Raw genomic sequence first — 27,105 nt, forward strand, 5'->3', positions numbered from 1 at the left:
GATCTACCAGCTCACAATGCATTGCAATGGTGCGATGCATTGTGAGCTTGTAGAGCTACACTATGCAGGGGGCGCTGTTGCACCACTCACTTCAGACAGGTCTGATTTTTAACTTGGAAGAGAAACGTACAGTGTTGGCTGTGTCTCATAGAATATCGGTGATTCGATCTCTGAGGTGGAAATTTGTTTACAGTTAAAGCCTCTTCACTTTGCCAAGCTCCTAATCAATAGAGCTACAGGCATTATAGTGTGTTTGTCTCTTCCATTCCCTCCTGACCATTGGCATAATTATGTGAATACTACTGGAGGTCTGGATTCTTTTTGTTGACGTTTTCATGCAACGTGTGTTATGTCAACTGTCTTTGAGAACCACTGTTGTAGCAAAGATTCCGAATATTTACATCTTTATCTTTATCATTTGGATTGTAAAACAAACAAACAAACAAATGAATGGATGGATGGATTTACAAACACAAACAAATCCTAACTTGAAATGAAAAGTCTGGTCATGTAACGTGTCCTGGTGTGGAGCCTCAGTTATATTTTGTGACAGGCAGATGTTGGTACCTGCAGGGCATTTCTGCCTGACACACCTCCGAGGGTACCATACACCAGCTGTAGGGTCTTCAGCTGGGAGCCATCCGGGCCTCCACTGGATAGGTTGTTGCTCTCCAGCCTTTCTCTTGGCATTCTGCCACTAAATCAGCATACTGTACCTTTTTCCTCTCGAGAACGCTTCCTGAATGTTCTGTTCCCATGGGACCGTCATCTCAACTAACAGGACTAGCTTCTCAACTGATGACCACAGGACGATGCCGGGTCTCAGCGTGGTGATGGTGATGTCAATGGGGAAGCGAGGCTGTTTGTCGAGGTCTGCTCTCATTGACCAGTCTTTGCCTGGAGCCAGGACTGATGTTCAGTTAGCTGATGCAGAGCTGCTGGATGCAGGGCTGATCTTTAAAAGGTCAGCCTTGTTTATGGGTGGGAGGATCTCCATCCTCCTTTCAGCCGCACCACTCATAGCCAATTCTCCATTAAAGACAGCGGTTCTTTACTCTGGCATACCCACATACTTATTGCCAACTCCTCATCTTCACTCAGTAACTTTAAACATAGATTGATGGCCAGCCTGATGAAATCAAGCCTCTCCACTTGCTTCTACCATATATAATGTAGCCTTACTTCTGCATATACAAAACAGTCACACACAGACACACGCACCCACACATTCAACTGCACACAAGGTTTTGGTTGTCTGTCATGTCTTATGTTTACTTGCGCAAGCTGAGTGTGCAAGTACTGCTCACTTTAACTCGGCAACTTTGTGTTTTATCCTTTTGATGGATATGTTCATGCAGAGACGAAATGTTTTTATGATCGTCATGGAGGCTCGCCTCCCCTCCCCCCGCTGGCACCCCCAGGGGAAAAAAAGGTGTTTAAAAACACACTAAACTCAAACGTTTAGGTTTATGAACACTTATTTGTAACACTTTTTAAACGTGTCACAGTGTTTAGATTATAAACAGAAGAGCATGTTTTTAAATGCCATGATTGCAGGCTAATCCTGTCCTCCTCGGCAGGTTCTGTGTTCTGTCGCTGGGTCGGCGGAAGGTTTCAACAGCAGGCTGGCATCAATGTTGCCAGCCAGGGTGTTCTGGCTGCTGGTGGTTTCATTGTGAACAAGTAGCCTAAGCAGAGTACAGTACTGTATGCAAACTATGCATGCATACCCTACCTACCTGGCAGGTGAAAACAAGCACCCAGATTAGCATTTCAATGCCTGCATGTGTACAAGAGGACAGGCAACGTGGTCCACCCCCACAACCCCCTGCCCCAGACAGTGAGGAAAAAAGAGGTGTTAAGAGGTGCCAGACTTAGATGGTTAGAGTGGCGCGATTACATACAAAGTCAATGCAAGACGAGAATTGCGTGAACGGGCGCGGTAGAAACGGGACGAACCGAGGCCAATATATATATTCAGGTCCAATTCCTCATGGGGGCCGAGACCCCTGGTCCAATTCCTCATGGGGGCCGAGGCTCCCTGGCCCCCACAGACTCTACGTCACTGTGTTCATGTATGTGCAAATTCTGGTCAATGAAAAGGTCAATTAAAAAATAATCTATGTTTTTATAAACATTAATTATATTTGTCATCCACAGAAAGCATCAGAAAGATCATCGACAAATCGACGATCAAGTTTATGCGTGGGATTAAGCTCGACACCAAAAATGGCAAATCAGAGGACAGAATATTGGTAAGTTCATCCTGCAGGTACATTTACTGAGGTGGGGGCGGGGCACAGTTTAGATGACCGGTTCCAAACCTTTTCTGGAACAGGGCCCACTTGAAAATCTCACAAGTGAGTGCAGTTAGTAGAGGCGGCACAAACTCGCCAAACGCGACTCAATTATTCCCATAGCAGTTCCCATGCGCGCCCCGCCTCCGCTGCACGGATCATCATTGCTGGTTTGTTTTGTGTCGGGAGGAAGGGCACATCCGTGCGATGCGGCCTAGGGTGGCAATTTCCTAAGCGCCGGCGCTGGGAAGAAGTCATTAGACGCTGTTGATGGGCTCAGTGGTTCTCTGCCACAGCGCTGAGATGTTCCATAATGACCTGGACAGGCAGAAGCAGAGCATCAGCACAACAGTCAATGCTGTTAATCCTATGCCCCCTGTCCCCGCCCCCCTTGTCCTCGTCCCCCCTGTCCCCGTCCCTGCCCACCCTGTCCCCGTCCCCCCTGTCCTCGTCCCCCCTGTCCCCTGTCCCCGTCCCCCCCTGTCCCCGTCCCCCCCTGTCTCCGCCACCCTGTCCTCGTCCCCCGTCCCCCTGCAACACTACTGCTCTGCTACTACGCTGGCACTAGGACAGTTCCATTGTCGTCGGGTGGAAACCTTGTATCTCCAAAACTGTTTATTTTTCAGAAACATTAGATCCAATGGATCCAATGTCTTGTTAATACTTTTCAACGGTTCAATATTTATAACACGATAGATGAACTATTTTCACTACTTTTAAAGTAGGGCTTTAAATTCCCCCCAAAAAACATAAAAAGTTGAAATATGGAGATACAAGGATTCTTTCCGACAGCAATGCTATGCTGGCACTAGGAGAGTGTGTGTCTGTGGAAGTGAGTGCCCTCCCTGAGCCCCCTCTGTTGGAGACACTGTAGGGGGCCGAGCAGCTCACCGCCTTTGATTCTGGGGAACTTTCATCACAGAATATATGGGGCAGCAGAGATGTGAAATCTGCATTTGAGCAACTGAAGTCCTGCCAGCTATCTGGGGCCGAATCTGGGCCACTGTGCGCTTTAACTATGTAATAACAATTTATACCAGGCGTACGGAATGTTTTGTGTGCCCCATGTTTGAAATGATTTGAAACGCAATGTTGCGCATGCAAGCCGTGCATGCTCATTTCATGCTCTGAGCAGTAGGCTACATACACATAACTCATCTTACACACACACACACACACACACACAACCATGCACGCGCGCGCACACACACACACACACACACACACACACACACACACACACACACACACACACACACATACACACACACACACACACACACACACACACACACACACACACACATACACACACACACACACACACACACACACACACATACACATACACACGGACAGACACTGAACACGTTTTATTGATTGGGTTCTATTTTAGGTACAGCAGCGAACAACATACATTCATTGAGGCTCTCTGACAACTCTACATACATCTGCAGTGCAGTCAGTGTACTGTTTTCATGTACAGTAGCAGGCCCCCCTCCACCACCCCATTTCCCTCACAATAAGCCAGTGGGCTCTCACCCCCAGCCGGGCAGACTTTACCTTGGCAGAGCTGAGCCATCCGGTCGATGGCTGCTGCTTAATGATTCATTATGTGGGCAAATTGGGAGAGTTTTCCTTCCGCATGCGCAGCCTTTGATTTCCGGAGACTTTGATACGTCGTACCCGCCCGCCACCAGGAGCATCTTCTGCCCAATACCGCTCTGCCTCGTTTACCGTTTCCTCGTTAATGAGGGCTTGGACCAGGACGTTACTTCTCCTATTCCTGCAAGAGGAGAAACCTATCTCGATATATTTAAAATCCAACTGTGTTGCAGAATATCATGGAAAAAAACCTAAACGAATGCATTATGTCTTCAGTCTACCAATTCAAACAGAAACTATCAACACATATCGACTCTTATGTCTTCATCAGGGTCCAACAATGTGCATGTCTACTGTATCTGAATACATTATTTCATTATGAAGTAGGCCTAGTTGAGTTTATAAGGTTTTCATGGCAGAAAACAAGCAACCAACATGGTTGGAATTGCGTTTGCGGCAGCGTTCACACTTCACAGAAAGGTCAAGAACATGCTAGACGTAAAGCTATCTGACAGCCTTCTAAAGTCACAGTCAGCAACGCTTTGACTTGTACTATACCTGCATTAACCTGAGAGTGAAAGTACCCCCCCGCCCCCCCTCCAATCAATCAACAAGAGGAGCACAGCGTATCTGCACGACTGTGTTCATGCATAATTATATGCCACAATAATCGTGATGTGTGTGTGTGGTCTCTTCCTTTGATGTGAAAGACTTTGATAATGACTTCCCTCTTGGGGGTCTCTCTCTCTCTCTCTCTTGCTCTCCCATTCTCCTGCTCCATCAGCATGATTTACTTGTATTTACTCATACACTCTCCTCGTCTCTGGGCTGCCACCCATAGCTCCAACTCATCACTGTAACATAATGCCAATCTGAGCTTTTTAATCAACTCCTTCACAGTCTCTTTGAAGTACTGTGCTCTGTCTGTCTGTCTGTCTGTCTGTCTGTCTGTCTGTCTGTCTGTCTGTCTGTCTGTCTGTCTGTCTGTCTGTCTGTCTGTCTGTCTGTCTGTCTGTCTGTCTGTCTGTCTGTGTCTCTCTCTCTCTCTCTCTCTCTCTCTCTCTCAGCACAGTCTCTCACCATCACTCTTAGTCTTCATTGTCTCTCTTTTTCTATTGGCCATGGACCCCCATCTTCAGTCAGGGACCCCCATAAAAGAAGATTTGTCCAGATTAGAAAATATCCTATACTATAAATACAGTATGAAGTATATGAAGCTCTAAACTTGTAGATCAGTTATTTTTGGAATAGCCAAATTATAAAGTAATGCTCAGTGTTCCTCATTCTGCTGGGATCAGACCCATTCTGAGAACCTCTGTCTTACTCCACCTCTTTCCATGTCTTTCTCCTGCTATCTCCACCTCTAGGGTACACTACACTTGTGAGGAGGTGACACATTTCAGTGGAGCTCCTCCGTGTGCAAATACACCAGGGGAGGAAGGCTGTGTGTGTGTGTGTGTGTGTGTGTGTGTGTGTGTGTGTGTGTGTGTGTGTGTGTGTGTGTGTGTGTGTGCGTGCGTGCTTGCGTGCGTGTGTTTAATTACTGCTTTTCATTAGGAAGCTGTGATAGCATTGATTGTAGAGAGAGAGACACACAGACAGACAGAGAGAGCGATAGCGTGCGTGCGCGCGCGTGAGAGAGGGAGTATTTCCACAGGGAGTTGTTTAGAGGGGGCATCTGATGACCGAGCAAATGATCCGGAGCGACGGAGCAGAAACAAAGAGCAGAGGGCAGGAATCAGCGAGAGAAACAGTACAGAATGTCGTTACGGTTTGCTCATAAAGGGCTTATAACTGAAATACCTGTCTCTGCTTTGTGACAGTGAGATCAGAACACTGCGGCGTGCCATCATTTAGGAGACCATATAGTCCATCTGCTGTCCACAGTGTTGTGTGGTGTCTCCAACATGGCAGGCTTTTAGCTGGATCAATAGCCACATATACCAGTAGGCCTACTAGGGAACACATGTATGTGCTCTGCATTACCATGGTAACTGGGCATCAGTAAAGGCCCCCCCTTTACTGATTGGACCTTTGGAAGTAGAGACGGATGGTAATGTGTTTAACAGAGGCCTACTTTTGTAACGTATTGGTTTGATTCAGCCGCGGAGCCAGGAATTCTTTGAGTATAAGGCATAGCCAATATGAGGTAGGCACCCTCATCGTAGGCACCATCGTTTATTTTTTGCTATATTGAAGCCAAGATACCAGCTGCTGTTATGTGCGTAATTTCCCATTGATTTCAGTAGCTGCTAGGAATTTTGTTAGCTGTGTTGGTAGCTCCTTGATAGCTGATATAGAATCCCGATTGTCTCTGTAGAGACCGACAGTCCAACGGATGCAAAAGCAGCAACAGGGACGGACCTCTGGTTCTCCCTCAGCGCGGGGGGTAGTGGTGAGCGGGGCTGGCCACTGGTGTGATTGCTGCCAGTCAGTAAGTTTTCCCTCGAATGCCCTGGCCCGGACAAACTTTGTATGTATGTACATATCTGTATGTATGTCTAGATGTACAGTATGTATGTATGTATGTATGTGTGTGTGTGTGTGTGTGTGTGTGTGTGTGTGTGTGTGTGTGTGTGTGTGTGTGTGTGTGTGTGTGACGTGTGTGTGTGTGTGTGTGTGTGTGTGTGTGTGTGTGTGTGTGTGTGTGTGTGTGTGTGTGTGTGTGTGAGAGACGTGTGTGTGTGTGTGTGTGTGTGTGTGTGTGTGTGTGTGTGTGTGTGTGGGTCATTAAGTACCAGCCGCTCCTCCAGACCATCATTGAACTAGGCTATAGGTGCAATCTATATGTGTTTATCTTCGGCAGCCTAGGACATGTACACAGTTTGGTTGTAAGAGGCTTCCGAAATTCTGTGAAATATCTTCCACTATCGGTAGCCGCCAAATATGGCGAAGACGCTGTTACTTGTACCCCTGAAGGGTGTGTGGGTATTTGTTCGGGATTTGCTGATTGCATTCTGTACGGCACCTTGTAAATATTTGTGTCCTTGTATTTGTATCTCTTATGTGGACATAAATAAATGATTAAAATGTGTGTGTGTGTGTGTGTGTGTGTGTGTGTGTGTGTGTGTGTGTGTGTGTGTGTGTGTGTGTGTGTGTGTGTATGTATGTATAGTATGTACGTACGTACGTATGTATCACCCAGCAATATCGCTGGGTGACCTAAAGTGTCACTGAAGTTTCGAGCAGCCTAACACACACACACACACACACACACACACACACACACACACACACACACACACACACACACACAGCCTGCACCGCTCAGTCCAGACGGGTCTGATTATTTATTTTTGTACTTGATTGGGTTTTAGCACTCGTGCTAAGGCTAATACATTGTAAACAATGCATCTGGTTCATCTAATGTAATTGTGATGATAATAAACATGTGCGCAGCGTGGGGAGTGCTTCTTTTGCCTGCTGTGAACTTGCTCATCGTGGATCAGGCCTAAATTCTGCTCCGTTCTGTGTCGCAGGTCCTCACAACGTGGCGGCTTTACTTCCTGGCGCCCAAGGTTCCGACGAAGGTAGCTGCACGTGTTCAATCTCTCAGCCATGCAGTCTTTCTTTACTGCTAATGATACCTTGCCAACATTTTACGATAAGTGAAGTAAAGAGGTTTAATTTATGACTTTGATTACAGGTAGAAACAACGTTTAATTTCTTGGAAATTCGGGCCTTGAACTCCCAGCCAGAACATCAGGTGAACTTTAACAACAATACAATAACCGCAATGTGCTCTATTCTGCTAAAATAATAACCGTAATTGAATACCGGACTGCCCAGCCCAGTGGAGTGTTTATCGTATTGCCTTCAAATAATTTGAAAAAGGTTTTGGCTGCCTGTGTGTTTGTGACAAGAAACTGATTTATGAAAAGGGGCTTAAGCAAATATTGAATATGATAAACAAGTCTTTGACAAATGCAACACTATTGTTTATTTCCAGTTATTCAATGCCAGCAAATCATAGGCTAAATGTTTTCATTTTATCATTCTCTTTCCTTATATTTATTGTTGTTTTTGCGTCCATTAGATTAGGCCTGCTTTGTAAAATTATAAAATTATAAAATTCAATCATTCTGTATTGTAGTTGTTGTTATAGTGAGTGAACAGTTGCAACATTTAACTTGATTTATTGTCTGTGTGTCTGGTGGGTAACACCGGGTCCTGTGCGTCTGGGTCCACCGGGTCTTGTGTGATCACTCATCTGAATGATCCTGAAAGAAAGAAAGAAAGAGAGACACGGTTACAAACTCCAGTTGGTGGAGCCGGTAGGGAGGCAAACCGTACGCAACTTCAGAACAGGATTCTCACACTTCCCACTAACATGGCTATTTGCCAGAGAACCACTTTAGGCCCTCAGTCTACACTGTACTTTGGACCTGAGTTTGTTCTTTCCCCTTTACACCAAATCTCTTTGCTGAAAATATCACATGTACAAGGTCACAACCCGTCGCAAAGTGTTTGTGCTTGTAGATGTTTGACATGCCCATACATCCAAACAGAAAGGTCCTATTTGATTGCATTAAACAATGTTAAACGACATTGAACTCACTTTGCCACTCACTTTATGTATGCACATACAGTACCCTCTATAAGGGCTGTCTGGATGCTGTTGCAGCATCCAAACTCATTGTATATTGTAAACAGAGTTGTGCTAGCTCCCTCTATCTGGCTTCAACCAAGATATTCACTAGAATCTTGTTTTTCTTCATGGATAGATTTAGTAACTGGACTAACTACTCATTAGACAAAACAGTTCTCCAGCATGGTTGCCATGGTGACCAGTGATCACATATGGTATATGAGTATGTATGGTTGTCTTGTGTCTACAAATACACTAGCTGCTACAGCGCACCTGCATCACTTTACACATTACACACAACACTAAATGCACACACACACACACACACACACACACACACACACACACACACACACACACACACACGCACACACACACACACACACACACACACACACACACACACACACACACACACACACACACACACACACACACACACACACACACACACACACACACACCATTGTTTACATGAGGCTTTTGTTCTGTCTATTTATTTTGTTGCGTTTGCCTGGAAACCATGTATGTCCAAAACTGTTACTTTTACGAAAATGGACAAAAGGAACTGTTCCAATGGATCTGATCACTTACAGGCTTTTGTTAACACTGGTTATTGGTTCAATATTTATAAACCCCACAGACACACTTAACTACTTTCACTTTTCACTTTACTAAAATAGCAAATCTACAAGCTTGGTTATTTTCGCTACTTCTGTGTGACACCCTTGTATGACAAAGTAGGGCATTCATTTATGGAAAGAAATGTTGAATAATGGAGATACAAGGTTTCTGCCTGACCTGTTTGTCAATAATTGTACTGTATATATGGTGTATACGTACTTGTATGTTCTTTTTCAAATGTATTATTTTACAAATATTAAACCAAAGTCTGTGTTTAGGTTGTCATTGACACTGACAAGACCACCTACTCGCTGAGGTTTCAGACACGTGAGCACCTCAACCATGTGATCAGCCACGTTAACTTTGCTCTGTCCCGCATATTCAACAACTCTGTTTTTGCGTAAGTGACATCTCACAAGAGAGTGAAGCCTATAGGAAGTAGGAATTAGTTGCACGCAGTCGTCACACAGACGCACACCAAAAATAGCAGATCTACAAGTTCACAAGACATTGCTCTGCAACGTGTTGTGAGCTCATACTATGTAGCTCATAGAGCAACATAGTATAAATCTGGCTGTCTGTCTCTCTTAGCACATCTATAGATTGACCTTTACTGATTCCAATAGATATATGAGTCCCTTGTTCTCACTCTCTGTTTTATTATCTATATTTATCTTCATCCGTCCCTCCAGTGGGAAATAAAAATGAGTCTTGTTGTGCGGGTAACTGTTACATACTGTACAGTGCTCTTACTCTGTGTGGGCACATCCATTCCAAGAAGTGTCTTATAAATCACAACAACTTATTTACTTGTCTTTTTTCCCTGGCAGGCCTTCCATTTGTCATTCCGACAGCGACCTTTCAGATGGCAGCAGGAAGTATTCTCCCAGCTCAGAGGGCTCAGTGGAGACCCAGAGGGCCTGTGGTAAGAGCCATGGACACATGCACAGTTACAACGCCACACAGGCACACGTGACGTATTGTTAGCTGTTCTACCAGGCAGTGCAACAATTAATCAAAGTAATTTATCTAATCGCTTATAAATACAAAAACACACCCGTGTGAAGTGAGCTCTTAACATTATACATCATCTCATGAACAACTGCATTTATGTGATTGGTTAGCAGATTTGCTCGTCTACATATGACCTAATTTCTCCTTTCATGAGTGGTCAGATGGGTGAGTCGCGAACACTTTTGAGATTTTCATGTGGGCCCTGATCCATAACAATTAGGTGTAATTATCTGACAATTATCTCACAATAACAGAAAAACACTGCTTCTTTGAGGAAACTAAATATACTTGAGTAATGCAGTTCTGTAAATAGAAGCTTTTGTCTGTGACTCCCCTGACAGGAGTTCATACAATACTTTCGTTTTCGCATTGCACACACAGTGCATGCACGCTCACATGTGCACTCTTCCTCGGTGCACTCGGGAAAGGAAGTAGGCCAGCACACTTTGCAAATAGCTCCCAAGATGGCCTTACTATAAATCGCCCTGCGATACAAATAAAACTAAATTATCCTTTCATGTTGTCTTATTTTCTGCAACGTCTCTTTGTCTCTCCGTCAAGCCAAAAGAAGCAGCTGCACACATCCTCTGAAATGATTTCCTTTTGATTTCCCTGTCTTTTTTTTATCTCTCCTGTTTTATTTTCTCTCAGGAGGCTTCTCGGAGACCTATGCCGCCCTGTGCGACTATAATGGCATCAGCTGCAAGGAGGAAGTGCAGTGGGTAAGCAGTGTGGGACCGCTGCCTGTGTAGACTGTGCATGGCAGTATAGACTTCTGAGTGCTTTTTGGAGTGTGTATATAATATAATATGATACGGCGCTTTGCGCTGCTGAATTAGGGGTCACGTAGTGTGACCAGAGAGACTCATGGGTAATCTCACTCTCCAGGATGTGGACACTATCTATCACTCCCAGGACAACCGCGAGTTTAATTTACTGGACTTCAGCCACCTGGAGAGTAGGTGAGGGACGGAGGGGAGAGTGCTGGGGTCAAATACAGTGGTTCTCAAATATTTCCATGTCAAGCTAATTGATATGTACATGTGTTAAAAGGTTTTAATTATTGCAAATTTGGAAAAAAGAAAAAAGAAAGACCCGATTATTGCCCTGTGGAAACTCTTCAAGGACCCTCAGGGGGTCCCCAGACCCCACTTTGAGAACCACTGATCTAAAACAGTGGTTCTCAACCAGTGGTCCTTGAGGGGATTCCAGGTGATCCCCAGCTGAATGATGGAGAGTTGGTTACCAAATTGACCAAATTGATCTTTAACATTATTGTTAAACATCTGCATTACTTAATTTACAAGACGGCTACACAATTAGAGGATGTAGAATAATTGTTGTTTTGATCCAACGATAAGTTTTGGGTCTGAGAGGCTAAATCTCATCAATTGGTGGTCCGTGGCTCAATTGCCACAAAAAATAATGGGCCTTGATGTGAAAAGGGTTGAGAACCACTGACCTAAAACACATGACATGTTTGTGCTGATACAATGCATGATGGCCGCCTGGCGTGGGCGAGGACATCACTCTACTGACCGGTGTCACGTGTGTCTCTTTGTGCAGAGACCTGGCAGTGATCGTTGCGTCCATGGCGTACAACACCTGGTTCACCAAGCTCTACTGCAAAGATCTGCGAATAGTGAGTGTAGTGTGTGTGTGTGTGTGTGTGTGTGTGTGTGTGTGTGTGTGTGTGTGTGTGTGTGTGTGTGTGTGTGTGTGTGTGTGTGTGTGTGTGTGTGTGTGTGTGTGCGTGCACACGCGCATGCGTGGGCGTGTGTGTGCGTGCCAGTGTTGCCTTGATGGCGTCTCAATGCCTCATTTTAGACTTGGTTCCATACTGAAAATAACAAGTTCATAACTGTGACGCGCTGTGAGCTTGTACAGTAGATCGGCTATTTTCACCACCCGAGCGGCGAGTGCAACCAAACATAACGTTATCTTTTAGTTCTACTGGATCTCTTCTCCACTAGTCCCTCCCTAACATTTCAGACTAGCTTTTATTTGTTGACAAAATTGTCAATATACAGTATTTAGCCATAGTTTTAGTCATCATAGCTTATAGTATTTATTTAGTTTTCAGTCGTCTTAGGAAAAAAAAGTAATTGTTTCAGTCGTCATTGTTTATGTGTGCACTGGTGTGTGCACACATGGTGCAGCAGCGTTGAGAAGTATATACAGCATAAGTGGTTGGCCAAACAAACTTGTCACATATGATTTGATCAAGACTTTATTTTGTTGTTGTTGTTTATTTTCCCCTCAGGGGTCAGAGGTTGTAGAACAGGTGCTGCACACGCTCAGTAAATCCTCCAGCCTGGAGGAAATCACCCTGGAGAACGCTGGGCTCAAGTCGTGAGTTTTGCTCGCTAGACACACTCCCAACTGTTATAATGCAGTGATTTCCAACCTGTGGGCCATGAGGATATTGCAAGTGGGCCCCCAAATAATTGTCAAAACAAAAGATTTTATTGATAATATAGAATATTTATGGAAGAAGTTTTCATGGCTGCCATGTTACAGTAAGTGGTTAGATGGGTGGGCCACAAACACTTTTGAGATTTTCAATTGGGCATTGATCCAGAAAAGGTTGGGATACCACTGATTTAATAGACTACAATAAACTCAGTGGGATTGTAAATGTTAACGCGTATTATGTGTCTGCCATTGTGGACCCTTGTTACAGGGACTTCCCTCAGAAGATGTCTGTCGCTCTTTCTGAGAATCCTGCCGCTGTCATTCACTCTCTGAACCTGGCCCACAACTCACTGGACAACCAAGGTATCAAGAACCATCTACTGTAATAGCCTACTCATGGTTCAAACTGGGGGAAAACCAAAGTTTGGTCATGGTTTTGATGGGTGAAATTAGTTAAGATAGCGTCACTTTTTATTTTGCAGCAGAAGATAAGTCAAAAGCCAAATCTCTGATTTCTCAGATAGGTAGGTTTAACATGTACATCTACTTACGAGAATAATGGAAAAAATAACCTGTGTTCCAATGGTTACATACCCACAGACACGCTTGAGCACTTTCACTTTCAAACTGTAGATCGGCTTGTTGTACGACAAAGTAAGGCATTACTTTACGGAAAAACCTAAAAACGAAGGTAGGCCTACAAGGTTTCTGTCCGTCGGTTACAATAAGCAGTCGGTGTGCCCGCTGCGTGATGATGTGTGCACCCAGAAGCAACACGGTGCAAAGTGAAACATCCATATCCAATGACTGATGAAGCGTTATTTCCTCATGTGTTGTATGTACGGCGTAGGTGTGTCCAACCTAATCCAGCAGGTGTGTCGGCTCAGCAAGGGACTGCGCCTCCTAAACCTCTCCAAGACATCTCTCGCCTCCAAAGGTTGGAATCCGCCTTCTTATCTGTCCTTACTTCTTGACATATGGTAGTATTAAGCCGGATTTAGGCCAGAAATAAAGATTATGCTGTGTACCATCTCTGCCTCAATGCACGCATGCATGCATGCACGCACGCGCACACACACACACACACACACACACACACACACACACACACACACGCACGCTCTGATGTTTGCGAGACATCTCCTCTATCACTTGAACTTACCAGACCATGAGCCAACAAGGTGCCAAAAATATCTTCGTTAACACCATGCATTTAGTAGCTCTTAATAGCCCAGTTTAGAAAGCAAATCAACATTAACTTCATATAATTGGTCCTCATTAATGCTCATTATAATGATGGCACCATTTCTTACTCACTCCTCTGTCTCAGAGGTAGGCTGTGTGGACAGTTCAGAAAGCTGCCTATCAGTGAATGACATCTTCGGTTTTGTAAGCCTTTCTATTCTCTTCCTTTAAAGTTAGAATGCTAGAAGCAATTAAAAACACAAAAGTTTTAAATCTTGCTTGAAATGACCAGCAATGCTGTCATAAGTCATTGGTACTGTATGCCTATACAGTACCAATGACTTATGACAGCATTGCTGTATTCGAACCATCCACAGTCCACCATTGAGACACAGAGTGTGCAGACAGAAATGGTACTGTCCCATTAGTGAAGACCTATAGAGGTGTAAAAATAAAAATAAATAAAGGAAAGAAAGAAAAACTCTCTAGGGAGGTCCTTGAGGTACGTCCCACTGGGAGGAGACCCCGGGGCAGACCAAGGCGCAGTTGGAGGAAACACATCGACTCACTGGCCTTGGAACGTCTCGGGATCCCCCAGGAGGAAGTCACTAATGTTGCTCTGGAGAGGGAAGTCTGGAACACTTTGTCCCCCGCTGGACATCCCCCCGATGGATGGATGGAAGAAAGAAAAACTAAGTACTATAAAGTGACTAGGGTACTAGGACACCAGGATGTAGTAGCACTTGTTAGAAGGATATACTAGCTTATATAGTACATGTCCCTCCAGAGCAGCCAGCCTGGCACACTCCCAGTCCCAGACCAGACCCTGTATACAGCCTAGTATGGCAGTGGTGTGTTCTAGGTTTTTTCATAATATATACGATACGATAATCATTCCCTGCGCGTCATGCGCACGTATAGGATGTAAACTTGCGTGTGGTCAATGGATGAAATGGTTAGCAGACGGTATACGTTATTATTAGATTTTTTCATCTCGTCACGGCATACTACTACGTATAACGGTAGAACACACCACTGCTGACAGGTCTTTAGTAAAAGTAGGAATACCATAATAGAAAAATACTGTATTTAAAATTTGCTTCTGAGGCGGCATGTCCATTGAGGCTTTTACCCCCCCCCGACTGAAAGCCGTGCTCTCGGACCAGCCTTTCCTGCACACCGCCTCTCAGCCTACCCTTGCCTTCTCTCATCTCATCCCCCGGTGGACACTGTAAATATTACATGATGTAGAAGTAGTCCGATGCTACGCACTGGTTCATATTACCTCTCCTGCTGCCTGACACAGATATATGTATGAATAATACAGGCACACACTTATTTTTGAGGATGTTCTCCCACTTTTAACCACTCTTCAACCTGGCTCCCTATTTTGGGCATGTCATTGTCATGTCATTGGGCTCACAACGCATCGCATCGCAACACAAGTCTAGGTCCAAGTCTAGAGGGTTTAAGTGGTTAATGGTTCAACAGCCCTTCTCCTCTCTCTCTCTCTCTCTCTCTCTCTCTCTCTCTCTCTCCCTCTCTCTCTCTCTCCCTCTCTCCCTGACATGTTTTTCTATCACTCGCATCTTATGGGTACGTATTCTCTCCCCAACTACCTCTCTGTCTCTCTCTCTCTCTCTCTCTCTCTCTGTGTGTGTGTGTCTCTCTCTCTCTCTCTCTCTCTCTCTCTCTCTCTCTCTCTCTCTCTCTCTCTCTCTCTGTCTCCATGGTGTCAGGCGTGGTGTCTCTCTCTCAGGCTCTGTGTTCCAGTGATGAGTACTCCAACTCTCTCCTGCACCTGGACCTGAGCAAGAACCCTGGAGTCCTCTCTGGGGAAGACGCCTCGGTCAGACACACGCACCGCACGCTCACACATATTGTACTGTACTGTAAACTACACTTACATCATCATACCATATTGGTTTGACAACTCTCTCTCTCATCTGTCTCTGTCTCTGTCTCTCTCTCTCTCTCTTCTCTCTCTCTCTCTCTCTCTCTCTCTCTCTCTCTCTCTCTCTCTCTCTCTCTCTCTCTCTCTCTCTCTCTCCCTCTCCCTCCATCCACAGAACTTGTATCTGTTCTTGTCCCAGCCCAACTGTCTGGTCCATTTGGATCTGTCTGGTACAGACTGTTCTGTTGACTCAGTACGTACACGGGAAGGCTTTCAGATGATGCTTTTGTAATGCTTTCTCTCTCTGTCTCTCTTGTCCATTTCTCTTTCGTTTACATTTCTCTCTATTGAATAGAGAGAGAGAGAATTCTCTCTCTCTCTTTTCCTTTCATATGTATCTTGTTCTCTTTTTTTACGTGTATGCATCTCTCTCTGTGTGTCTAAATCCTCTTCTATGCATAACTTCCTCTTTCCAGCTCTTTGGGTCTCTACTGAGGGGCTGCTGTGCTGACCTCTCCTTTCTGAATCTTGCCAAGAACTCCTTTTCTCACAGGTTTGTAATCATCTAAGGGCTCAATTATCGACCCCCCCCCCCCCCACACACACACACACACACACACGCACGCACGCACGCACACACACACACACACACACACACACACACACACACACACACACACACACACACACACACACACACACACAAAAGAGACATACTTTCAATTGAAATTAGAAAGACTGCAGACAGTTTTTGGATTAAAACTAAATCAAAGCTAATCTAGGGATGGATTTCCTTTCTGATTTCACCTCCCTAGGATTCATCATTCACCTCACCCTCATAATCCCTCCTTTACTCCCTTTCCTCTTTTCTTCATTCCTCTCTCTCTCTCTCTCTCTCTCTCTCTCTCTCTCTGGCCCTCTTTCTTTTATCTGCCTTTATCTTCATTTCACCATCAAACCACAAATGATCTTTCTGGGACTTACTGGAACATAGCACTTCCGCGCCGTGGGTGTGTCCTAAGATGAGAAACCCGCCGAGCTATCTGCTCTGCTGTACAGATAAGGCTCATGAATATCTAAGAGGCACAATTAATCTTTTGACCTTAGCTGACCCCCGGTTTTCCAAAGAAGCCATTCCACTCTCCGTCTCTCACTCATGTCTTCGACAGACGCTCCGCTCCTCACCAGTGGTGGAATGTAACTGAATACATTACTGTACTCTATTCCAGGGGTTCTCAACATGTGGGTCAGGACCCCAGGGGGGTCCCCACATGATTTTGTTGGGGTCCCATTATGACAGTGAAGTGAATGCCTCAACAAAAAAACAAGAAAAATACCACTATATAAATACAGTATTTGTATCTGTGGAACCAAGTCAAACTAAATGTAATGACTCAACTACTACAATTACAAGTGCTTGTCAGGGCGTGTGTGTTCAAAAGAATACTTAAAATATGATTATGTCGTGCCCTGAAAAGATTGAGAAGTTAACCACTGCTGCACTCCACTACAACTCAAAGGCAAATATTGTACTTTTTACTCCAAGACAATTCATTTGAAATTTTTACTTTGTAGATTTAGATTATTATTACAAAGCATATACAATACAGTATTACCGTTTTATACGTTGGCAAATCGAAAATTACAGATCTACAAGATCACACTGTGTCACCTTTAATTTTCCTAAGATTTTTGACAGTATATTTTATGCCAATAGTACATTTGGAATACATACTTTTACTTCTAAGATGAGTATTTTTATATTATGGACGGTATTGCTATTTTTACTTCTACTTAAATCGGAGCACTCCCTGGCGTTTGGTCAATGATGTTGGCCCTCGTCTAGTCGTCTCTGCTCTCTCCATCAGTGCGACTCATCTCTGCGGTTGTGTTTGATATCTAACTCTTTACTTTAGTCTTCCTTCTTCTCTCTCTCTAATCCCACGCAGGAAGGTGAAGGACACGCTGCCATCGTTCCGTCAGTTCTTCAGCTCTGCCTTCAGCCTCAGCCACGTCAGCCTGGCATCCATGAAGCTGCCCCCCGATGTGCTGAGGTGATCTGGACAGATCTGTCTCTCTCTTTTATCTCGACATCCTTGCTGTCTCGCTGCCACAGACTGCATTAACCACTTAACGGGGTATATCACTCTGGGGTCACTTCTGGGGTCATTTTAACGTCTGCTACGGCTTTTAAATTGCTTGATTCACAATCTAGATTCTAGATAGTTGATATCTAGATAGTTGATATACTGTATATGTAAACCCATTGAACTTCAAGCTCCATTTTAACCATGTTAGGCTCATTGAAAACAAGTCCCTGTTTTGTTGTGACTAATATTGTCCTCCTATAGTATGTGTGAGTTTTTTGAAAAAATATGAAATGTTGAATCAAGCAACTTAAAACTGTCTGTCCTGAGTAGACTTTAAAATGACCCCAAAAGTGTTTAAAGTGAAATACCCCTTTAAGCTCAACCCTGTCGCGCAGCAAAAATAGCCAATGTACAAGCTCAACGCATGGCACGGCGGCCAAACAGTTCCAAGTACAAGCACTATTTAAGGGCATGAAGCAGGCTAGGTGAACTTCAATTTTAAAACATCACATTCTTGCAGGAAGCGAAGCGACAGTAACAGTACTGTAGGCTACTGTAGCCCAGGTGTTCTCAATGTTTTGGGCTGGGGACCCGAAAATGCTTTGGCCATGTCTCGCGACCCCCACCCGCCACAAGTACAAATTGACCGCTAGATGCTATCTAAGGGGGTAGGGTAAGTGCTATGGGCCAGACTCCATCATGGCCCATAGCACTTACCCTACCCCCTTAGATAGCATTTCTGTAGACTTAGATAGCATTTGATACAGACTTATAGCATGTTATGTAGACAGCACTATAATTGCATTGTATGTAGTCATAGCACGTCATAGTACATATGTATAGCACTAGAATTTCGTACCCGCTTTGCGGACACTCAATCCCAGAGTTACTTCGCCACGCACTATGGGAAGAAGGAAATTGCGGGAGTTGACTCCACATGTAGTAACGGATGGGTTATTAGTTATTATTATAGCAAAATGACACGTGTTATCATTCAGAAAGGGTTGCAATCATGTTACTCACAGACGATTCTTTCAAGACATGAACACAAAGTTACGTTTGGAATATTGTTGAGCAGCAGTTGCAATGACCGCAGGGTCTGACGTTTAGATTCAGAATGAGCTAGTTTGCATGGAAACTCACACTTAACCAACGTCCACCAGAGGGCGCAAAATTACAGAAAATAAAAGCACAGTTCTGAACGGAACATGACAGTGAGCACATGTTGGCTCTGATTGGCTAAGGCTAGTGGCCACATGTTTTCATTGGCTGGGGCGCACATCTTTTGGCCACGTGACCAACGCACATGTTTTCATTGGCTGGGGTGCACATGTTTTCATCGGCTGGGGTGCACATGTATTCATTGGCTGGGCCGTACATCTTTTGGCCACGTGACCAACTTACAATTGTTAAAATAGATAGTATAGTATATATGTATAGTTTCATTATATAGATATTCCACTGTTAACAAGAAGACTATTTATTTTAACCAAAATAAATAAATATAACTTACAGCAACTTTAATCTATCTGAAATGCCTTTGTATGCCTTTAGGTAAAGCATGTGACTTGTCTTTGTGTATGAAATGTGTTGCACAAATCAACATTCCACTTTACCTTGTCTCTCTTCTAGAGCTCTGTTGACAGGGGGTTGACCTCTAACCCTCACATTAATGACCTTCACCTGGACATCAGTGGCTGTGAGGTAGATGACAAAAAAACGAAATAAATAAAACTTAATTATGAAACTATAAGTAACTGTACGTGTTGCTTTTAACATTTATCTGTGTGATTTCTATATTCAGGTCTGCATCTGTCTCTCTCACTTGCTTTCTCAATGCCTGTCTCCATTACTTTTCCTTTCTGCTGTCTTCCTGTCTTTCCCTCGCTTTCACGCATATTCTTGTTTCTCCTTCTTGCTCTCTCCCCATCTCTCTCTCTCTCTCTCTCTCTCTCTCTCTCTCTCTCTCTCTCTCTCTATCTTTCTCTCTCTCTTTCCCCATCTCTCTCTCTCTCTCTCTCTCTTTCCCCATCTATCTCTCTCTCTCTCTCTCTCTCTCTCTCTCTCTCTCTCTCTCCCTCCATCCCTACATGCAGCTGAGGGCTGCGGGAGCTGCGATACTGCAGGAGTTGTTTCCCAGGGTTTCGTCCATCGGGACTCTGGACATCTCAGACAACGGTATAGCGTCTCGTCTCCACCCCTCTGTGACCGACTGTCATATTTGTGCCTTTGAGCAAGCAAGCATTGTCTTTGTGGGCTGATAGTCAACCACACAACGTTCAGCTGCTATTTGAGTCGGTTCGAGTGCATGCTTACAGTATATGTGCTTCTGTATGTGTGCGCGTGTGCTTGCATGTGTGTGCGTGCGTGCGTGTGTGCACGTGTCCGTGTTTGTGTTCACGTGGATGTGTGTGTTTTACAGGTCTTGATGCAGACTTACTGCAAGTCCTACCTGCTCTCTCCAGACACCCCTCCCTAAAACACCTGCATCTGGGCAAGAACTTCAACATCAAGAACAGGTACAGTGGTTCTACAGCTCCCTCTGCACATGCATGTGTGTATGTGCACGCATAATACATATGGTCATTATTGGCTCCGCCAGTCCGATTCTTCATACAGTATATTCCATCCTGATTGGCTAAGATTGGCTTGTGGTGTGTGAGTGTCCCGTTTTGAACAAAATGCCTAAAATCATGAACGCAAACTCGCAAGTCAGATTGCTGTGAAACATTCCCACATGGCCAATGAAGGCCAAGGAAGAAATGCCACCCTACATTTTTCAAATCAACCCTGGCATTATAATAGGCAGATTCAAGTTTTGGACTATAACTCTTGAACTGTTGTTTGACCTATGGTAATTCAATCAAAATAATTTCCCCTTGGATCAACACAACGCCCCATATAAGCCAGCCAATGTTTCATTGTGCATGACGTGTAATTTATCAAAGACACTGCTGTCGTTCCTCTGTCAGACAGCGATGGCAGATCTACAAGCTCACAATGTGAGATCTTTTTTTTCTCCATGCGACACTGTTGTACAACAAAGTATAAATCAGTCTAGCTTGAGTTACATCTCTCTCTCTCCCTCACCCTCCCTCTGTCACAGTGCAAAGGCAGGAGCTTTAGGACCCAATTAACCTCGCCTCACCAGGCTTTCCACCACCTCGGAGAAAAGCCTGGTCTCTGTTTCAAAAGTCCGTATGATCCGGGCTTGAGCGGATGATATGGTTACGTCATGTTGTAGTATAAATAAAAGCTACAGGCTACGAGAGCTTTTATTAAGAGGGAAAAGGAAGTTGCCGCTGCCTGTTGTTCCTGTCTGGCGACTACAAAACAATACTACAACATGACGTAACCATATCATCCGCTCCCTCTCGGATCATATACGGAAATGAAATGGTGCCCAGGCTAGGACCCAATAGAGCGTTGCAGTCCAGCCCCCTCGAGAGACCCGGAAAATAAATCCCTGTTAATTTTCCTCATAGACTTTTCAGAAAGTATTTATTTAAAGACGTTTACACCGTGGACAAAACCAACTCTTGTCGTGACAAATCATGACAACAAACACAATTTTTCGGGCCAAACAAAGAATTAGAAAGTTGAAAAGAACGGCAGGTTACAACACATTTTTTGTTGTTTTTCTTCTTTGTAATTATTTGTTTGGTCCAAAATATTGTGTGTGTTGTCATGATTTGTCACGACAAGAGTTGGCTTCGTACGACGCTTAAAAGGTCTATAAATAAATACGTTTTGAAATGCCTATGGGAAAAATGCATTGGGATTAATTTCCTGGGCCTGGCGTTGTCATGAAAGGGGGCAGGACTGCGACGCTCTATAGTAGACATATAGGCGCAGGCAGATGAGCTTCAATGCAAGGTTTTTATTTAAAAAAAAATACTTGCAATAAGGAATACAAGGAACTTGAAGTACATACAGTACACTAGGAGTTTAAATCATGGATACACGAGGAGAACACTACTGACATAAAGTGATGAACTAGCAAGGGAACTGAACAAACAGGGGAGTATAAATAGACACAGACTAACTAAGCACAGGTGAAACAAAACTCAAAATCAAGACAGGGATTGGCTGGGGGACTAAGAGGATACAGGTGGAAAACAAAGACTAATCACAATACAGGTTAGACAAGGCAGGTACAGAACTAAAGGGGCAGACAGGAAGGCACAAAACAATACTACAAAATAAAAGGTACACAAGTTAAAGGTGAAACTCAAACTGGAACTAAGACACAGGGAAAACACAATACTTGAAAACACAACAGAAAGGTAAAACAATAACAAAAACCAAGAACAGGACAGGGTACACAAGAAAACAGACCGTGACACCCTCTCTCTCTCTCTCTCTCTCTCTCTCTCTCTCTCTCTCTCTCTCTCTCTCTCTCTCTCTCTCCCTCTCTTGATGTCTACACAGGCTCTTGGATGAGGTCTTGCAGAAGATGGTGCAGCTTATACAGGAGGAGGACTGTGTGAGTGATGATAACACAGCGTCAAACGTCAAGCAGAGTTTAAAGCAGTGATTGTTAAACATTTTCAAAGTCATACGTTTGTGTATCTGCTATTTTCACTTAAAAATTTATATAAATAATATTTTTACATAATATTTATGCCATGCCAAAAATACTTGTGGGACGCCAGGTTGAAAGTGCTTAATCCTTCAAAGTCGGCCATACCAATCAACGGTTTTCGTTTAAAACAAAATGCCAGACTCATTGAGTCAGTGTTTGTTAAGCGGCTGCATGTGGATACAGGGCAGCTACAGTAATATACAGCAACACTCTCTACTGTGAATAATTCACACTTACACCATGTGAGCGTATGTTCTCAATGTACCGTACGTACAATGTCAAAGAGTCACAGCATTGCACACTCCCCTCCCCCACTGCAGTAGTGTGTCCTCTCCGGCTCTCTTCTTGAGGGATGTGACATATTGCGCTTTCTGAATTATTTACTTTTTTTTTTTTTACACCAAGTGATGACATGTTGCACTATGATCATGCATTTTTCATGCCACAGAGACCATTCGTCAGTCACCCTGCTCTCTGTTCTCTAGTGATAAAAATACAACAACAAAACCTTCCGAAAACTTGTCAGGGAGACGGTAGAATGTGATTTCTAATTATTATTGGTTTGAAAATTAAAGGCCTGTGATCAGGTCCATGACAAGAATACTATTTCGGTATGATTCTTTTTATGTTTTTACTCTTTTTTTGTGTGTTTTTATAGTTTCACAAGAAACATTTCCCAATTCTCCTCCGCCCCCACCCTCTCCCAGCTCGGGCCTCAAAAACCTGCCAAGCGCAGAAAAGAACAAGAACAAACAATGAAAAAGATGAAATAAAAAGAAAAAAGACAGGGTTGTCAACTTGTCACTGACAAAGAAAGTTGTCAAAGTTAGGACACAAGAGGAGCCAAGAAGGAGACAGCGGTAAAGAAATGGGGGGAGGGCATTGAGTCAACATAAACTATAATGTTTTTATTTGACCTGTAAAGTAAGTGATAATCACGAGTTTCACAAGTTTAATAGTTTAATACTCTTTTCTATGTACCTATTTTAGGTACTAGAGCGGTGCCCATTGGGCACTGGCCTACTTGGAACGATGCAAGTTGGAAATGCATGACCCACCCATGTCTGTGTCCCTTTTATGCCCAAATATGGAGTCTATGCAGATGTTAGAACATCATTGTGATGTCAGAACAGGCCAGCTCCATACAGTATATGGAGATATAGGGGTGATCAGGTGTGATCAATTGGCTAATTTGGGCCCTATCCAGAGCCCGGGCAGAGGCCTTTTGTTCTGGACAACCGTGGGTCCGACCAACTCAACACCGGGCTCCCTGTCGGTGGGGCGAACAGTTCTCGAGTTATGTGGATTTCACACACACACACACACACACACACACACACACACACACACACACACACACACACACACACACACACACACACACACACACACACAGAGAGATTTGGTGCATTTATAGTTAAGATAGATGGTGAGATTTGTGCTGATATGTTAATACTTAACCTTTCAACCTGGCATCCCTATTTTGCATCATTTTAGAGGACATTTTTGTCTAGTTATTTCCTCTGTGCGACATTGCCATACGGCGGTTTTAATATTGTTTACCCCGTATGTAACTCAGGCCCTGCAGTCTCTGTCGCTGGCGGAGTCCAGGCTGCGCTCCAGGTGCACGGTGCTGGTCAACGCGCTGGGCAGCAACACATGTCTGCGCAAGGTGGACCTGAGTGGCAACAACATGGACGACATCGGGGCCAAGATGCTGAGCAAAGCTCTGCAGATCAACACCACACTCAGGTACAGACTAGGCCAGTGGATTCCCAGTGGATCCCCCCCCCCCACGCCAATAGCACAAATTAGTAAATAAACGAGTAAGACGCGCGAACGCGGGAAGCGAACGCACTCAGCTCCATATATGGGCACAAAAGGGGCCAGGTCCACAACAAACAAATCACTGGCCCCTTTTGTGCCCATATATGGAGCTGAGTGGACCTGGCCCCTTTTGTGCCCATATATGGAGCTGAGTGATTGCTGATGCAACACACTCCATATTTGGATAGCGGGACAGACAGACACACGGACACACGGACACACAGACATGATCTGCTAGGTCTCATAGTAAGTGCTCACTGCGTTCGCAATTAGAAAATCCTCCAGCCATAATATTCTGTAGTTTCACTTTCAATTCTTCCTGGTAATAGTGACTTCAATTTTCAGTATGGTTTCAAAATTTTAAAAAGTGTGTTGAATGATCACTCTTGTATACATGCCTTTGTTATGCATGTAACTAAAAACAACATGGAAGACAATGTAGGCCTATGGAATAATGGAATGCGGGTACGTAGCACTGACAAAGTTAGGCGCCCAATGCACACCCACACACACGCTTGTGTTTTGCAAATATGTTAACACCCCAATCGCCCAGGACGAAGTTCACTGTCCTTTCTATTAGTAACACCCAGCACCCCGGAGCGCCTGTTGCGCAGTACTCGATGTTGCGTAACAGTGGGACGTCATCGAAAATGTCCCCCCCCTGTTTAGCCGACGAGAACGAAAATCTTAAAACGTTAATAACTTGCGATCTAAATCATCCCGTTCAATTCTAAGAAAAGATCATGTGTTAGACGGCCCACCGCGGTCCAGTCGCTAGTCGCGGTAGTGTGTTTTGGCTGCTAAAAGGGTTTTATCCTCGGATTCGGGTTCTTGGAAACGCCCCCCAGCCACTGCGTTAGTTTTACTGAGGTTAGGTTTAGGTATAGTTTACTGAGGTTAGGTTTAGGTATAGTTTTACTGAGGTTAAGGTTAGGGTTAGGTTTAGGTATAGTTTTACTGAAGTTAAGGTTAGGGTTAGGGTTAGGTTTAGGTATAGTTTTACTGAGGTTAAGGTTAGGGTTAGGTTTAGGTGTAGGCTGTCAATCATAGAGACATTGCCAAAGCATTTCCGGGGGTCCCCGGCCAAAAATGTTGAGAACCCCTGGATTAAATAACCCTGGGCAATTGGAGTGTTAACCACTTAAGCTCTGTATACTTCTCGTTTCGAATAGCGAAAATAGTTGTGAATTTGTACTGTAGTGTACATTGGCTAATTTCGGAACTATTCTTGAATTCTTGAGAAATGTAGTTTTATGCAACATAAAAAATGTACTACCTCCAAACACACAATAGGTAGTGCCCCCGCCAGTTTGGGAACCAGTGGCTTAGATGTTCTGGCATACTGCCAGAAAATACTGTATTTGCCGTATTTGTATTTTTCAAAATACCTTTTTGGAAATAGCCGAAGTATAACATTGGGCTAAGAGGTTAATGTATGTTTTGTACTAATCATATAAATCTGTAAATAACTATTAACTAAAGCTGTCAAGATGGACTAGAAGTATTGAATAATGTAAAGTGGTAAATAGTAAGTGCATGTTACACAAGGAAGAGGGAAAGCATCAGTCACGTCATTGTCTCAGTCACGTGGAAACCTCATATATCCAAAACTGTTACTTTTAAGGATTCGAATTTCTAAATAACAGAAGTGGCACAAGTAGTACAAGCTCAGTTGTTTCGAGCTTGTGGATCTGCTTCTTTTGATACTTTTGTGTGACACTGTAGTTTGATCAAGTAGGCCAGTATAGGGCATTAAGTTAGGAAAAAACTCAAAAAGTTAGCATATGGACATGAGAGGTTTCTGCCCGACAGCAACGTTGTACGTTGTGTGAGTTGAAGTTGGGATGTGACGTGTGGTGTGGGGTTTATTCTTTTTAAAACATATGTTTGTTGATCTTTCTTTACAACATAGTATTTTCAAAGCAATTATTCACATATATTTCCCGCCCACAACCCCATGGCAGCACAAATACTAAACAAAATCTTCGAAGAAACAACAGGAAATGTCCATAAATACAAAAACATATATAATAATAATAACAAAAAAACACATTACATACAGTTAAACAAACAAATGCACAATGTCCCATGGTGTGGTGTAGTTTGGCTGGGGAACAACTCTCTCCTCTCCCCTGCAGGAGTGTGACATGGGATCGCAACAACACCTCTGCAGCTGGCTTTCTAGACGTGGCCCGTGCACTCGAACAGTAAGGACATTTTCACACTTTTGCATGTACAGTACTCACCAGGATGTACTGTATTGTAGCCAACCAATGAGGCTATAGTAATGTAGTGGCTTTGTAAAGATGCTGTAAGTGTTTTTGTTTAAACTAAAAGTTTCATCTGTTTATGTATGCTCTCTCTCCTGATTGGAGAAAATTGATATCTCGTCTTGAAATCGTATTTTCTGTTTACCTAAGAGCTGGACATATGGGGAGACCCCGGTTACTGTACATTTGTACAGTGGAGTTTTATTAGCTCTTTTTAAGCTATTTTCAAACATGCCATCTTCAAAATATGGCAAATTGTTGCTTTCTAATGGGCTATCTAGTATCTTTATGGTCCAGGGCAACTGTCGCTTTAAGCTAAGAATGACATGGCTTGGCTGCAAAGATTACATGAATCCCTCTGCATTCTGAAATGTATTTTGGGACAAGCTCTTTCTGAAATGTTCAATCTCCATTTGGTCCTCAATAATGCTCATTATAAGATGGTACCTTTTCTGCCTACTCACTCTCAGCTGTAGCTGTAGCTGTTCTAGTAGTAATCCCCATCAATGATGTCTTTGGTAGGCAGGTCTCACCAATGAGACGCAGAGTGAGTAGACAGAGATCATGGTGCCAATTTATAACAAGCATTTGTGAGGACCAATATATGTACCAGTTATATGAAGATAAGGTAGAAAAAGGGTGAAGCGCTCTCTAACCTTTGGAATGTGTTAACCTGCTTCATTCCCTCTTGGTAGTGTGTGTCCTGCCTCC

General features: G+C 43.8%; 1 protein-coding gene across 1 annotated transcript in view; it reads left to right on the forward strand.

Annotated features, from left to right (window-relative positions):
- Positions 1–812: 812 nt before the first annotated feature.
- Positions 813–27,105, forward strand: part of LOC308320138 (capping protein, Arp2/3 and myosin-I linker protein 3-like) — a gene marked incomplete at its 5' end in the record, with an annotated part of 45,714 nt that continues 19,421 nt past the window's right edge. The window contains 24 exon segments of the mRNA XM_080770457.1: positions 813–964; positions 1,558–1,664; positions 2,161–2,255; positions 7,382–7,432; positions 7,549–7,608; positions 9,393–9,514; positions 9,945–10,039; positions 10,780–10,850; positions 11,017–11,090; positions 11,695–11,770; positions 12,392–12,480; positions 12,812–12,906; positions 13,394–13,480; positions 15,468–15,577; positions 15,798–15,875; positions 16,099–16,175; positions 17,572–17,676; positions 19,345–19,357; positions 19,360–19,416; positions 19,809–19,890; positions 20,135–20,231; positions 22,144–22,198; positions 23,877–24,049; positions 26,263–26,331. Coding sequence (XP_080626583.1) covers positions 813–964; positions 1,558–1,664; positions 2,161–2,255; positions 7,382–7,432; positions 7,549–7,608; positions 9,393–9,514; positions 9,945–10,039; positions 10,780–10,850; positions 11,017–11,090; positions 11,695–11,770; positions 12,392–12,480; positions 12,812–12,906; positions 13,394–13,480; positions 15,468–15,577; positions 15,798–15,875; positions 16,099–16,175; positions 17,572–17,676; positions 19,345–19,357; positions 19,360–19,416; positions 19,809–19,890; positions 20,135–20,231; positions 22,144–22,198; positions 23,877–24,049; positions 26,263–26,331 — 2,090 coding nt within the window.

Source organism: Protomyctophum bolini, assembly GCF_963924005.1.
Source record: "Protomyctophum bolini genome assembly, chromosome: 8".
Lineage (NCBI taxonomy): Eukaryota > Metazoa > Chordata > Actinopteri > Myctophiformes > Myctophidae > Protomyctophum > Protomyctophum bolini.